Below are 15,968 nucleotides of genomic sequence, written 5' to 3' on the forward strand. Positions count from 1 at the left end.
TAGCTTTCTGTGGACTATCCATTTTTAATGCAAAGTTTCATGCAGGAAATCTGATACCAACTGACTAAAATGTGCTGGAGTTCCATCGTGATGAAACCACACATTTCCTCTTAATTGTAAAGGCAGGTCTTCCAACAAATGTGGAAGATTTTCAGTCAAATGAAGAAGATAATGATTTGGTAGAATGACACGACCCAAAAGATAGTCATTAAAAAATACTTGACCCTATGTTCAGGGAAAATCTTTATTGATGGCTACTTTGGAAGGTACCATGAGGATTCTCTTTGCTTCAGATATGCTGGTTGTGGTAGTTTTGAATACCATTCCTGTTGAAAGAAGCTTCATCTGTGAACAGAATCCTTGCCAAAAATAAAGGGTCTTTAATTAATGTTCTTCGAAACCAGTTACAGAGAGCCAATCTATGTGGAAAATCATCGGCCAGTCAGCCCCAGTACACGCTGCAAATGATAAGGATAAATACAATTACTCTTTAATATCTACCACACAGTCACGTGGCCCACACCTTTTTGTATAAAGAAAAACTTTTTATTATTAATATCAACTTAAAAAAAATTGTAAAAATTTTGAAAAGTTTTTTCATTTGGCACACTTCTGTTAGGAAATGCTGTCATACATTCTTTTTGCTTCTGCCCTGTTGCAGTTTGCTAAACATTTAATGTGACATTAAATGCATGTCACACATTTCCACAAAAGAATATTAAAACTCCATGATGATAAAAAACAAAACTTAAAAAATAAATCAATGACATTGAATGTTAAACACTCACAAGTAAACAATGAGTTTAAATTACTTTAAAATAATATGGTTTTATTTTTAAATAATGTGCATTGCATTTTTACATTATTAATACGATCCAGCAGTAATAGTCTCTGTATAAAATTATTTAAAAGTGAAAAATTAATATCAATCGTTTTATTATTATTTAATATTACACTTTATTGTGAAAAAATTGTCACTTGATACTAATTTACAATACTAGAATTAACAATAAATAAAAATAATTAATATTTAATCAAATTAAATATAAAGTGGAAGACATGAAAACAGATTAATAAATGTAAATATGATAGTTATTACTGCGTACAATGTGATAATAAGTAATACTTTGATTTGTTATGCGGAGTTGATGTTTTCAGACTGAGTAGTAATACACAGTCTGCTCGTGATGTCACAAGCTTGTACATTGGTTGGGCCAAGTATACCTTTTAACCTTTAACTTTTTCATGCTTCATTTACTATGTAAAGAGAGTATGTCTACCGCACATTACTGAATGTAATAAGTACCTACAATGTCTTCTACAAAATATAAAAAATTATACCCAAACTTACACTGTCTGACTGGTTTTCTCTCTATCAGAAACATGTAAATATTTAAAGATAAAACAAAGATGAGGGGAGGGGGAGTTTGAATAAGAATGTTGGATAGAAAGAAGATAAAATATCAGTTTCAAACCCTCATTCAAAACTGATTTTGAATAATTAAAAGATCATTTCAATGTGTTTCAGAGATATAATAAAAACATTTTACAAACCATTAATATATAAAAAAAATTATAAAACAGACAATAGACTATTAATTCTATCTGACCAATAGAATGAAAATAATACATACCTTTTAAAATGTATAACAAGTACAGGTGGTAATTTTGTTATATCAACTTTTTTAGTGGCACTACGAGGCACTTTACAATCCGGACAATTCCATCCAGTAATATTTTCAACTTTCAGGTACAATTCTAAACATTCCTGAAAAAAAATCCATGCAGACTTATTATTTGAAACAAAATAAAAACAACTGAAAATAATAATTAATAAAATTACTTTAAATAGATTCCTAAATATTCTTGTAATAAACAAAGCAATATCAAAATAAAATAATTACTTAAGAGAAACTTGTTTCATTTTCTATAAATGGTGGATTTTTTATCAATATGTCCCTGTCATATAACAAGAATAAACAGGCTGGATTGAGCTGAAACTAATCCCTTCAAATGACTATATCCAAAATCTTAGGAAATTCATTCCGTTAAAGAAACTAAAAAATCAAGTAAGAATAAGAAACCAAATTTACATGAAATGCTTAATGTGATGTTGACAAAAACACCACGAGAATATGAACCTACTAGTGTTTTTGTTGGAAATAGATCCTGTATATAATTATCCTTGAAAAAAATTGTTATTTTATGAAACCAATGACCTTTTCCTAAGTAATGAAACTAACATAAATGATGTTTAATAAAAATTTGTGAACTCAAAAATTAAAAACATTTTTTTAGTTTTCTTTTCTTAAAAAAACAAATGTAAATACTTTTCAAATTATTTCCTTAATATATTTAAAATCAAATTAATTCTTTGTTAAGTGTGTATAAGAAAGAAAAAGAGAAACCATTTTCTATTGCATAAAATATTTTGTGTGATTTAAACAGTTTAAAAATTTAAGTGTTCTTATTTTTACATAAGAACGTTATCAGTAACATAATGTTAAATATTAAGAAAACATTATAAGAAAATTAAAGATAATCTAAACTGTGATTTGCATTTATTTCTCACCAGCTTGGATATTTAAAAAATATAGTACAACTAATAAACTTAAACAACTGTATTGTATGACCATCATTGATCAAAAGTGACAAACCTTTATTTTGATCCAGGGTATAAAAAGGAAGGAATTTCAGACTTATTTATTATCAATAAATAAGCAGAATTTTTGTTTTTCTCAAAAAATATTTATTTATTCACCAATATTGATTTTATCACCTTCAAAGTACTTATTTTCAAATATAATACATTTGTGCTAGCACTTTTTCCAATCTTCAAATCTGTTTGAAGATTTTCATGATTTCAAAATGTCTTTCACAGGGAATTTCACAGGCTGAGGTATCATAACATTGTTGTTTTTGGCCAAAAATTCACTAACTAGGAGTGAGGCATGAGCAGATGTTTTATTGTGATGCAATTGCCATGAATTGCTTCTCCACAAATCCATGGGCATTTTCTTCATGCAAACGACATAGCACTTCCAGGTAGTAATTTTTATTGTCTCTGATTTGGTGATTCTCCATAATCATTTTCTTCACTTTCTCAGTGTTTTCATTGGATGTTGATGTGCTGGGAAGCAATATTCAACATTTCCAATGTGGGGCTGCACTTTATTCCATTCTTAAAGTAATATTTAATGCAAATTCTTTGTTCCATTTTTTCCATAAGTTAAACCACCAACCATACCAAAACACGTGTAACTTTTCTACAGCCAACAATAAAGTAACATACATTAGGGACAAGTGTACCAACACAACAAAAAACAATTGTGACAATTGGACTTACACAGCCTAGGAAATTAAAAATTTTTTTGATCAAATCTTATATACTATTGTTTGACACTTTTTTATACTGAGGATTAAGTATAAATCATGAAAGTATGATAAATTGCAACAGTAAAGTAATGGCTGAAAAAATCATGTTCAGCCTTCTGGCAGATCCTCACTTCAATGCTTCACGATTTTGGGTATCTCTTAATGTTATCATATCTACTCTTAATGTTATTATATCAATTAATTAAAAGTGTCACCTTTAATTATGTTTATGTTATATACTTTCTATTTAGTGATTGCCTGTTTATCTGTCAAAGTGATACTTTTCATTAATTCCAAAAGCGGGAAATGTAACAATTTTACTGAATCTGAAAATTCTGTATAATAGCTCACTAAAACTCTCCTTCCTTCATGATCTGAAAGGTTCCTCTGTCTAATTCATTTGACCGTTCTTTTATAAGTACAACTAATATTTATTAAATGAAATTAAACCTTTTACAATACAGAAATTTCCTTTTAGTAGTTAAAACAAACAAGAAAAGAAATGTTAAAATTATGTGACAAACTTTCTATTCTATGTTGTACAAGGAAAATTGTTCAAAAAATGAAAGAAAACTAACATTAAGTGTGCATATATCCTTATCGCTAGGTAGAAGAAGTGACAAATTAGAGAATGGTTCAAATGTAACAGACTGTTTACCACAACTGTCACATTTTACTGTAGATTTTTGCTGTCCATAAAACAGGTTTAATACTATTGAATTGTTATTTTTCCTGAATTCTCCCCATGCTTTCTCTCCTGTTTCTTCTACTGCACCTAACAAATCCCCTTTCGGAGATGGCTGCAAAAGAAAACAATATTTCATTAAAAAAATCTCATAGACAATTAACTTTATTTATTGTATAAATACATACAGTAAAAAAACAATTTTGTAACACTACTTTCTTTTACTAAGCATAGGTAGTATTTAAGACTATTTTTCAATAGAAACAGTTACGATAAATTGTTGTTGCATACTATCTACTGAGGTTATAGAAGCACCATACAAAAATGCCAAGAGTCGAGTTGTTTTCTCTAAAAATAACTCTTGTTCAGTGAATAGTGAAGGTGCTATTTGTAGTGCTACAATTTGTCTGTCATTTTGGGAGTCTTTGTGTGGTGATGGGCAACAGTGAATTTTGGAAAACCGACAATAGGAAAGGAGTCACAATTAACTTTCTGAGTACAGCTGGCCATAGGAAACTGCTTAATCATGAAGATTATCTTGCAATCTTTAAATGTAACTAGTGTTTTGTATTGATGCTTGCAACCATATTAGTTACAGTATTAACAAACAGACAGAGGCAGTGTAGACTGTTTATTTCAGTTTAAAATTTGCTGTAAATTAAATCATAAACAAGACCTTTTTTTACAAGTGAAAACAACTTCTAGTGGGAAATTAAAATATTTTAGTGATACAGATTCCTCAGACAAAAAAATAGGTATACTTTTCTAAACAAATCAAAAATTACAATCAGTGCAGCTTGTGAGTAGTTTGAAGCTAATATGTTCTTTAATAAAAATAAAACTCAGTTCACAATATAGTTTGAATAGGTAAAACAGAAGTGCAAGGTAAAACTGTAGAATTTTATGCTTGGATATGGAACTAACTTTTGAAGGAATAACTTATTAAATTTTGTTTTATACATTGGGAGATTAGAGTTTTGGTGAACAGTCATCTTGCAAATTATTGTGCACACTTAACAAATATTACTGTGTGATATATGGTTGTACAGTGTTGGTTTATGGCTACAATTAAACAGCATGAAGACAATTTTAACTGCATGGATGGCCAAGGATTGTTTCACTATCTTTCTTCTACCAAACAGCTCACTAGCAAAGATGACAACTCCTGAATAGAAAGTGTTTTGCATTTTGGTAAATGCAAATCTATAGTTACAGTTCAACATGCATTCTGTTGAAAGTTTAATTGTACTTCTCCAACTGACAACAAAAATCAATAATCATTCTGAAATGATCGGTTTTCAGTGTAAAGGGAAGAGTACAGGCTGACCAAGGGTTTCTGAAGAAAATGTTGTACATATCAGGGAATCTTTCCTGTATACTCCTAAAAATTTGTTAGAAAGGCCAGTCATGATCTAGCAATGCCACTGCCAAATATTTTAAAGAAACATTTACATATGTGTTGATAACATTTACAGCTGTTACAGGGTTTGAAGCATACAGATTACGCTGTGTGTGCAATGTCTACTTGAGTAGACAAGAAACCAGAGTTAGTGTACTTAGAAACAGGAGTTTCTAAGTATGGAAAATGGCCTTATACACTTTGGTTGTGACTGAACATTTTAAGTTTTAATAGTTTTTTCAACAATTATAAACATTTTTTTGGTTTCTGTATGCTTATATTTTATGAACTCTTATTGTTAACTAATATGCTACATAATAGTCATTACACGAGTGTGGGTTTTGAAACACGTTTTTCAAACGGTACTGAAAGGCTTATACATTCTTGTTGTATGATTAATGATTTTCTGTTGCTTAATCTCTTATGAAAACACAGAATTAAACTTTAAGTACATTCTTACTTCTATGGCTAGCATTTGCCATCAGATTTGAATTAATAATTTTGATTCTATCATCACATAAAAATTACTATTAATAGAAATAAAACGTGATTTATCAGATTTCTTTTCTAAAATTAATGGTTTTTAACTACAAACAATTTAATTGTACTGAAAATAAGAATAAGGACATATTATCAGCTCCATAATATGCTATTTACTAATATTAAGTTACAAATTTTAATAGCTTTGAGTCAGCTTGAAAACACCAACATAGAAAAAAGGTATGGACACAAGATTTCATTTTTTGTCTGTTAAAAGAATAACTGAACCTAGCAGTATTTTTAATGCTGATTTCAAATATGTAAGTAATTAGGTATAGGTTTTTTAAATTACAATTTTTTTGTTGTAAGAAAAAAGCATTGTGATAGTAGTATAATAATATTATACAGGTAATTTCTACATGCCTAAAATCTGCTTCATTCGGATTTTCCAGTGTAGGCAGTCTTGAGATTCCAGCAGTAGTCAGCCAGCATTCTTGGGTTCCATTTTCCCTGGTAATGTGTTTCCATGGTGTATTTTTTCCAGGTGAAAGTGTTCATGTTCAATACTCACAGCTCCAAGTTTGGTAGAGAAAAGGCCAGATGAAAATCTAAGAAGAGTATCCTCAGTGACATATTAAATTCAAGTGCTTTATAATTTTTAAGAAGTTCAGTTATAAGTTCTGTGTAGTAATCTGCCTCATGATTTCCTCACAATCCAATAACAACCTCACAATCATTAAACTGTCTTCAAATTCAATATCATTCATTCGTTTTTTATTTGTGGTCCAATAAATAATACACCTTTCTTTTTCCTGTTTAGCCTCTGGTAATTACCGTTCAGATAATACTTCACAGGATGAATGAGTGTAAATGAAGTGTAGTCTTGTACAGTCTCAGTTTGACCATTTCTGAGATGTGTGGTTAATTTAAACCTAACCACCAAAGAACACCGGTATCCACAATATAGTATTCAAATCTGTGTAAAAATAACTGCCTTTAATAGGACTTGAATACTGGAACTCTTCCAAATCAGCTGATTTGGGAAGAAATATACCTTACCTTCCTTTATGTTATTAACATTTATATTAGGGAATTTTGTTTTTTAGAGAAATCTAGTCCTATCAAGATCCATTGCTTTAACAAAATTTTTCATTAAACCTAGCTTAACATGTAATAGTAGGTACATTTTTTTCAGGTTTTACTAGTGCTAGACTCACAACAATTAATGTTTACCTCCTACAGTCAATCTTTCTCTTTTTTAACATGATTCTTTCTATCTCTGCTGCCATTTACACAAGAAGCAACAAAATTTAATATACCCAAGTTTTAGACCAAGTAATAGCGCTATCATATTTAGGTCTCCATAAATTTTTCTCATACTGAATCATATCAAACACAAGTTTCAAATTTTCATGAGTCTTCATCTGAGCTGCATGAGGTAAAGGGATTGATGGGATATTATTTCCAACATGAAAACTGCTTTCAAATTACGCTACGAGGAGTCTATAAAAAGACCCCAGGATGATGTGTATGTCTCAAAGCTTCTAATAAAGATTCCACATGATTACAGTAAACTAAGTTCTTGTACCAGAAGAAGAAAGATTCTAGTTCATAATACCTGTCATGGAAAGCAATTATTTTATATTGTGTTGTAAAAAATTCCATCCTTTCAATTGTGATATTAGAATTTCTGCTTGATTCTTGGATAAATTTGGATCATGAATGAGATCATTTAATTCTAAATAATAAAATGTGCTCTAGTATTTGTATTTTCTAAAAACTATGGGTCTCTCCTTTATTCATCATCTGATAAATCTTGATTGAAGGTCATCAGCTGTTGACCTTCAATCAACAGCTTCTGTTTCATCTAATTCCCATGTTTTTGATGGTACTGTAATTGGAAACTGGTCTGTGAGGCCTGGTCTTATGCAGAGGGAATATCAGGATATGTAACAGTATGTTTAATTTTAGCTGTTATCCCTGATATTTTTTTTATACATTAATAGCAGTCCATGAGGTGATCCTTCAGTTCTTTCCAAACCATTGGAATTGGAAATGTCACGTGTAAAGATCCATTCAACCAACAGTCAACAGCATTACACATGCTTGATAAGCGACTGCCTACTTTATATCTAAAATATAGTTCATATGATTTTTTTTTTTATTAGTACAGTTAGTTGTATTTCTACAGAGACTTTAATGTTACCTCACTGCAAATGTAGCAGAAACTGCCTTGATGGTTAGTGCAAAACTGTATGACATTTTTATTAAAACGTTCACTACAATACATTCACAAACATGTATTACAAAACTTTAAACACTTATTCACACATTAATGTAGTACATACATGAACTTTATAGGGAAGAATAAAATCACATATTGGTAGGAAAAGTAGCTGAACACTAATGTTACACAAATGAGTGCAGTTGACTGATGTAATTGAGATTTTTCTTAACCAGCATTATACATTGTTTATTGTTTACAGTATTACAAGCAGCACTTAAAATCACCAAAACAAAATTCATACATGCTGTGTAATGTGTGACTAATGGTAACATAATTACATTTAAAAAAAAAAAAAAGACATGAATCATATGTGTATCTTTGTAATCGTTTTTATGAATCTTTATAATAGTTTTAATTACTATGTAAATAATAATAATACAGTGCACCCTCAATTTACGCGTAACATTTTTTACACAATTTCAGTTATATGCGTTTGAATTAATTGGGAAAATTATTTTTGTATACATGATACGTTTCACTTATACGGAATTTCACTAAATTGTCTAGATAATAAAGATATTACGGCATCTGAAGCTAGAAAGTTAACTTAAATAAATTGTCTGTGCATACAATACGGTTTAATAGACGAAATACACCAAAGTATCATGGCCAGTGTAACGGTTTGTGCCAAGGTTGTTTTCGTACACGTAAAATCTGATATTGGAAAAAGTTGAAAAGTTGTTAATAACATGGACTGAAGACCAAACTCAAATGCATATGCCATTAAGTTCAGCTTTAATTTGAGGAATAGCTATGCAGCTTTATCAGAGGGTATCCAGTGAAACAGGTAATGAATCTGAAATTTCTATCAAAAGTTCATCCAGTTTCGGTTTTCATGCTGGTTCAAAGGGCTGGTTCAAGAGATTTAAAAAAGATACAATTTGCACAATGTGAAAGTTCAAAGTGAAAAAGCTTTTGCAGATTTTAATGTTGCTTAACAATACCCAGCACAATTTTTAAGCATCATAAAGGAGAAAGGTTACATACCAGAACAGGTTTTCAATGCAGATGAAACAAGTGTGTATTGGAAAAAAATGCCAAAGCATACATTCCTTTTTAAAGAACAGAAAACTGCACTGGGTCATAAAGCAGCAAAGTTTTTTGTTGTAGTTGTGCTCAAATGCATCTGGAGACTGTTTGATTAAGCCGTTGTTACTTTATAAATTCTTGAATCCTTAACCGTTAAAAAACACAAATAAAAATAACCTTCCGGTTTTCTGGCGAGCTAATAAACATACTTGGATGACTGCCTATATTTGTATGGATTGGTTCTTTTTAAACCAGAGGACAAAAAATACTTAGTGTCCAAAAATCTTGTTTAGAAAGTCTAGCTTGTTTTAGACAACTGTACGGCTCACCCAGAGGTCTACTGAAAGTAGCTGATGAAAATATCAAAGTTGAAGTTCTCATGTCCAACACTACACCACTTTTGCAACCCCTTGACGAGTGTGTAAACGCAATTTTCAAAGCGTACTACATTTGTTGAACATTAAAAAACTTTTTTATGACATGGAAGACAAATCTTTAACTTTGGGCGAATGCTGAAAAAAATACACTATTGCTGACTACATCGCAAACATAAAAAAATATTTAGAAGAGTTACAACAGAAAACATTAGACACCTGCTGGAAGAAGCTTTGGCCTAAGGCGGTAGAGGCCTAGCCAAAGAGAGGACATAACGAAAACATAGAGGATAGAGGTGAAATAAATATAGATGTAGAGGATGCTTGTAATAAAATAGTCAATATTACCAGACAGTTACCAGAAAAAGGATTTTTAGATATACAGGCACAGGATGTAAATGAACTTACACAGGTTGTAAATGAAGAATTAATGACTCAAACTTATGGAGATGTAGAAAACGAATCGTACAAGACAGTGATGAAAATAAAGAAGAGAAAATTTTGATAAAAAATAAACAGCTGACTTAACAAATTAAGACAAATTTATAAAAATGGTGCAGGAATTGAAAGAATTTATAACTGCCGAAGATCCAATGATGAAGCGTGGTTTGCAGTTAACAGGAATTAGAAAATATAGTTGCACTATACAAGGAAGAACAAAGACTTTTATTGAACAAATCCAAACAGTCTACCATTACTAGTTTTTTTAATGTTTAAAAAAACTAAATGATAAATGTTAGATGATATTAGTGGAAATAATCTATGTACAGTACATATTTTTTATTTTTAAATACAAATATTCTTTTTAAAAACGTACTTTGTACTGTAATATCATTAAAATAATACAATGATACTAAAATAAAATAGTAAAATAAAGTACAATAATTTAAGTTATCATTTACTGTATAACTTAACAAGAACCTAACCTGTATTTTTCCATTAAATGTGAGTCTCAATTTATGTGATTTATTATATGCAGAAATTTTCTGGAACATAACAACACCAGCGTAAAATGAAGGTGCACTGTACCTATTTTAATGGGTATTTAAAAAACTCAAATAAATTAGAGTTTATTTAGCAACTTAACTGCTGCAATAAATAAAATAATAAATATATAGTACTTGCATTGTTCATTAATATATACTTGCTGGAAAAGAAAGGGAAATTACAAAAAAAACTGGGGCTGGCAGGAAAATTTAACTACATACTCAGAATCAGAACCCAAAAAATACATGCTTCAGAAAATATTGACCACGTAACAAAATCATTGTTGACCAGTGTTATTAAACATAACTAATAATGAAACATACCTCATTAAGGTCATCGTGTAACCAGTCCATTAGAATCGTAAAGAATTCATGTGAATCTTGTTGCTCAGTTCCTTTAAATGAATTACGAAATCTTCCTAATACAGTCTATAAAAATAAAAAGAACTCTCTTAATTGATTTTATCTCATACACAAGTGGGTACACCATTTTTTTTTTAAAACAAAACTATTTTTAAAAATGTTTCAAGAAAACTCATGAAAAAGTTCCATTTCTGACATGTGTTTTTTCCATTTAAATGATCCCAATATTGGATAAATTGCAGGAAAGAATAATATAACAATCAATGTTATATTAATGAGCTTCATATTGATGATGTCTAAAAATAATATAGCCAAGTATCTATAAAATTATATAAGCAATTTAATATGCAGCCATATTATAAAGTAATAAAATTCCAAGCTACAGTAAAAGAAAAAAAAATTAACTTTAAAAATTAATTAATTTATTCTAAATGAGCATATTATAGGTAAGAGTGTAAAGTGTAAACTGTGAACATTTAATAAAAAGTTCATCAGACCACCAAAATTAAATGATATAAAATGCAGTTTCCCTGCAATCTATTGACATTTATTACTGGATAGTAACCATACCAGATGACAATTAAAATTAAAAAAAAATAATTTAAACATATAAGAAGGCAAGACAAAATGATTTACTCACAAAAGAACTAAATACCAACATTAGCATAAAGCCAGTTGCAGTGGGTTGTAACAATCTGCTGCGTCTAACAGGTTCATAGCCTTAACAATACTATGGTTATATGATGTAATCCTGACAATGTTAATTGTAATTTATATGAAAAAACTCATTATTCAATATGATGAATGTGCAATGCCTCATTAAATATGCGAGGCTTTTCTTTCTGAGCTCCAAAATCTATGGTTCAGGCTGTTTTCACAACTCAGATGAAACAAAGGTTTGTCATAAGAAAACAAATCAAAGGACCTAATTTTGTGGAAAAAACAAACTGTTAACTGGCAATAAATTATTTTACATTAAAGTTACTGAAGGTTTTCTTGTTTTTAATGTGAAGCCAATATAGTGCAGTTTAAAATTACTATAATTCTGTCAACACTCCCAAAGATGTTCTGGGTTGATAACATTGTTACATACAACTAAAAAAAAACAAAAAAAACTGTCAAGCACTGACTACTTACCTTCAGATCATAACATGAAAAATGTTTAATATTTCCATGCCAAAGTATTCTAATAACTTTTTCAACTTCTCTAGCAATAATTCCTTCTGTTTTACTTTTCTGATTATTTTTTAAACTTCCTCCTGGATTAAACTTGCATAGCTCTTCACGCAGTTCTGTTGTGTTACTAATACATTGTAAAATCGAATTCATATAACATGTATTTCCTAAGTTTTTTAAACCAGCTAATCCTTTACTCTATAAAAAGGAAGAACCCAAAAAATATCTCAATACACAAAACAAAATTAACATGAAATAATATAATGTAATCTAATAATAAACAGTGCTTATACTTAGAAAAATGCATGACTGAATATACAGTATAATCCAAACAGCTAAATGGCATCAATAATTCAATCAGCTAGAAAGATGTGTCGAGTACATATAGTCTGAATCCAAAATGATGAAAACTTTTTTAAGTTTGTATTACTATCAATAATAGTCAGAAATCAGGAAATAATAATTTCAAAATTCCATGACATTCTTGTCCTCTGAGCAACTGTTAAAAGGTCAAGTGAGTGAACTGATCATGCAAGTTTGATAACAATATACCATTACAGATCTTACACAGAAAAAATAAAAGGAATGACTGAATAAGGGCAAAAAATACATAAATTTTCCAGGGATCTGCTTGAAATATCTTTAATATAAGTTCCAATTGCAGGATAAAAAAATATAATCCATGATGTGAGGTACATTGGTATAACAAGCTAATTAGTAACTAGATCTCACATCAATGAAGAGTAGAAATTATTAGATTAAAACAGAAGATATCACATGCAAGGAGAGCACAGAAAAAATGGGAAAATATAAAAGCAAATAGATGACAGCAATTGACAATCAGTCAGATGTTTCATGAACATTATATATGAACATTTATAAGTACTCGTTATGGCATCATATATTACACAGCAGCCTACTTCTTAATTGAGGATTTTAATTCATCCCAACACATTGCAGCTTATCACACTTAATACTAGCAACAGCTGTGTTATAAATTGTTTTTCAAGTCATCTTATTTGTAAATCGCTGATTTCAAAGTCAAAGTTCTCAGGATCAAATCCTAATTACGGTAGTTACTTTTATTTGGATTTGAATACTAGATCGTGGATACCGGTGTTCTTTGGTGGTTGGGTTTCAATTAAACACACGTCTCAGGCGTAGTCGACCTGAGTTTGTTCAAGATTACAAATTTACTGGTACAGTTACATTACAGTGATAAGGCACTAATGACTTAGAGAAGACATTTAGAGAAGATGAAGAGACAAAATCTTAACACTTGTCATGAAAATTAAGAGTATGATTTCTCAACATGTTCTTTCAGTTATTATATAAAGTCAAATGAGTCTTAAATCATTTATAATAATGTAGTATATTAGCAAGATACCTGATTTCACATAAATGGTAGTCACATACAACCATTATCCATAGAAGAGGTAAAATATTGTTACCCGAAAAAGTTCAAAGGACCAAACAGATACAAAATTAGTTTTTATAACTTTTATTATATGGAAGGATAATATGAAAATTGTTGCATAAATATTTCACATTAAAAAAACATATATATTTCAATAATGGTTTATAATAATCATCCCAGGGAAATTTTATTTATCCTCTGAAGAATTATCTAAACGGTAGTTACCGGAGGCTAAACAGGAAAAAGAGAGAGGGAAATTTTATTTAAAGTGGTACTACTGTCGTAAGAAAAAATAAAAATAAACTAATGGGCCTGTTTTCATTACTTGCTTTCATTTTTTAATATTAAGACGTGAAAATATATTATTGATGAGAACATGTATAAAAAAAAATTTCATTTTATACATATAAATTTCAACAATTGCTAATTTTCTTAAATACTGATGTTTATGCTAATTTCAAGGCCCATCAGATTTTTATAACCGAGGAGTAGTTGGAGGAACCATGAAGGATCCAGACATGATTGAAATGACTAGGTTTTTTACTTTGTCTAAGAATAGAAGTTTTGAAAAATAAATAATTATACCAAAATATCTCTATTTTTCATAAGTTGAAGGGGAAAGTAATGAATTTTAATTAATTGAAAGGTTGATTGGTATGGGATCTTCAATTTCTTTGAACGAATGAAATTTTTATGTTTCAATTAAAATCAATAAAGGCTAAAAATAAAGCCTAAATAATAACCCAAAATTTCTTTTTTTTGTAAAACTTGTACTAAAGCTCCTTAAGAAATTTAATAAAACTTGAATGGGTAGCAAAGCTCAACGTTACATCATTTATTCTAGCCCAACATGAAACATTGAAAAAGACGGAATTCAATATCTCAAGGTTTCAATTTTTAATTAACAAAGCTTTTGACAGCTACAAGGATTGAACCTCATAAACAACATAATGTTATAATCTTTACTGGAAGGTACAAACAATTTTAAAAAGAACAGTTCAACTTTAAATTTTTTTTTTAATATGAGTATGAAGCACGGGGCAAGAGAGCCTCTAATGGGGCAAGAAGTTCTGAACCTCTTCTACATATTTTTTTATTTTCTGGTGTTAGAATACATTTTGAAAAATAATGGTTTGAATATCCCCATTTATGAGTTTCAAACACAAAATCATTAGGTAACTGGGTAGATTTCCATCTTGGTAAAGGAACATAATCATGTGACAAAACTTTTTGTGTTACTGTAATCTCTGGTTTCATGATTTCAGTGTGTCTCTCGTATCATGATCATAACACAATCATCAATGGATTTCAGCAGTTTCCATTAAAAAAATTGAATCATGCACCACTTAGCAAAAGTAGGAATGGCGAGTTACATGTTTTTTTTTACCACTGCTTTACCAGAAATGAAGAGAATAAAAAAGGACTGCATAATGAGATCTTTTGGCTAGTGGGTGTGTGCTTGTTACTAAGTTTATTTTATTTAAAACTTTATTTTGAACAGTCAACCACTAAAATAATCTTCATATTTATTTCAAATGCTTAAAAATTTACCTAAAGAATTTTTGCTTTATAAAAATTACCAATAAATTTGATTCTTTATAGCTGTAGTTTAAAATTATTTAATTATTCTCTTATTATTTAACATTTTTTTTTTAAATATGAGATTCTTACTTTTTCATACAAAAGGTAAATTTCAACTGCCACATTATATAAAGGGCACTAGGGAAGTTTTGCAATACGATTTTATTTTCTTATAATTTTTCAAAATAATTTCCACCACACAGGGTTTCTTTGAAACTTGTTTTCAAAGAAACCCTGCCTTTTTAGTTAAAGGTCTGGGTACACGTTTGAGGTCATCGTACCAAACCTTTAGAAGGTCATCATATCCCCCTCGCTTTTAGTATGTTCTTCAACGTGGGGAACAGTGTAAAGTCACATGGAGTGAGGTCAGCGTAGGGAGGGTGCTCTGAAGTTCTATTCCAGTGCTAGCCAAATATTCAGAACAAACTTTGGAGCGGTGTGCTGGAGTCATGTATCGGTGTGTGAAGAGCCATGTATCCATCCTTGGGTTAGGGTGCAGCTTCTTGAGAGCTTTAACAACCTCATTTCTCAGTATAACTAGAGCAGCTTCAGTGCAGGTTTGGACCTGTCTAAACACATGCTAACTTGAAACAGCCTGTGATGATCCATTTCATTGAATTGTAAAATTTTCCTAGAACCCTTTGTACTGTTTATACTAGTCTTAATTGTAATATTTGACATTCATATACTTTAAAAGGACCTTCCTTCTTGGGTCAAAGAGTAAATCTTTTCATTTCTTTCAGTCATGATGTGTTTAATCTTTTAACCTGAACACATCATTCTACATCAAGTTATCTCTCTCCTATATCTTAAATC

At 29.9% G+C, this 15,968-nt stretch overlaps 1 protein-coding gene across 4 annotated transcripts in view; it reads right to left on the reverse strand.

Annotated features, from left to right (window-relative positions):
- Positions 1-15,968, reverse strand: part of LOC142325109 (ubiquitin carboxyl-terminal hydrolase 8-like) — a 103,665-nt gene that overhangs the window by 8,815 nt on the left and 78,882 nt on the right. For all 4 annotated transcript variants that reach the window (XM_075366457.1, XM_075366458.1, XM_075366459.1 and 1 more), the window contains 4 exons: positions 12,116-12,352; positions 10,940-11,044; positions 3,954-4,175; positions 1,635-1,768 (listed from right to left, as the gene is read on the reverse strand). In XM_075366457.1, coding sequence (XP_075222572.1) covers positions 1,635-1,768; positions 3,954-4,175; positions 10,940-11,044; positions 12,116-12,352 — 698 coding nt within the window. The remainder of the gene's footprint in view (positions 1-1,634; positions 1,769-3,953; positions 4,176-10,939; positions 11,045-12,115; positions 12,353-15,968) is intronic.

This window comes from Lycorma delicatula, chromosome 5 (assembly GCF_047948215.1).
Source record: "Lycorma delicatula isolate Av1 chromosome 5, ASM4794821v1, whole genome shotgun sequence".
Taxonomy (NCBI): domain Eukaryota; kingdom Metazoa; phylum Arthropoda; class Insecta; order Hemiptera; family Fulgoridae; genus Lycorma; species Lycorma delicatula.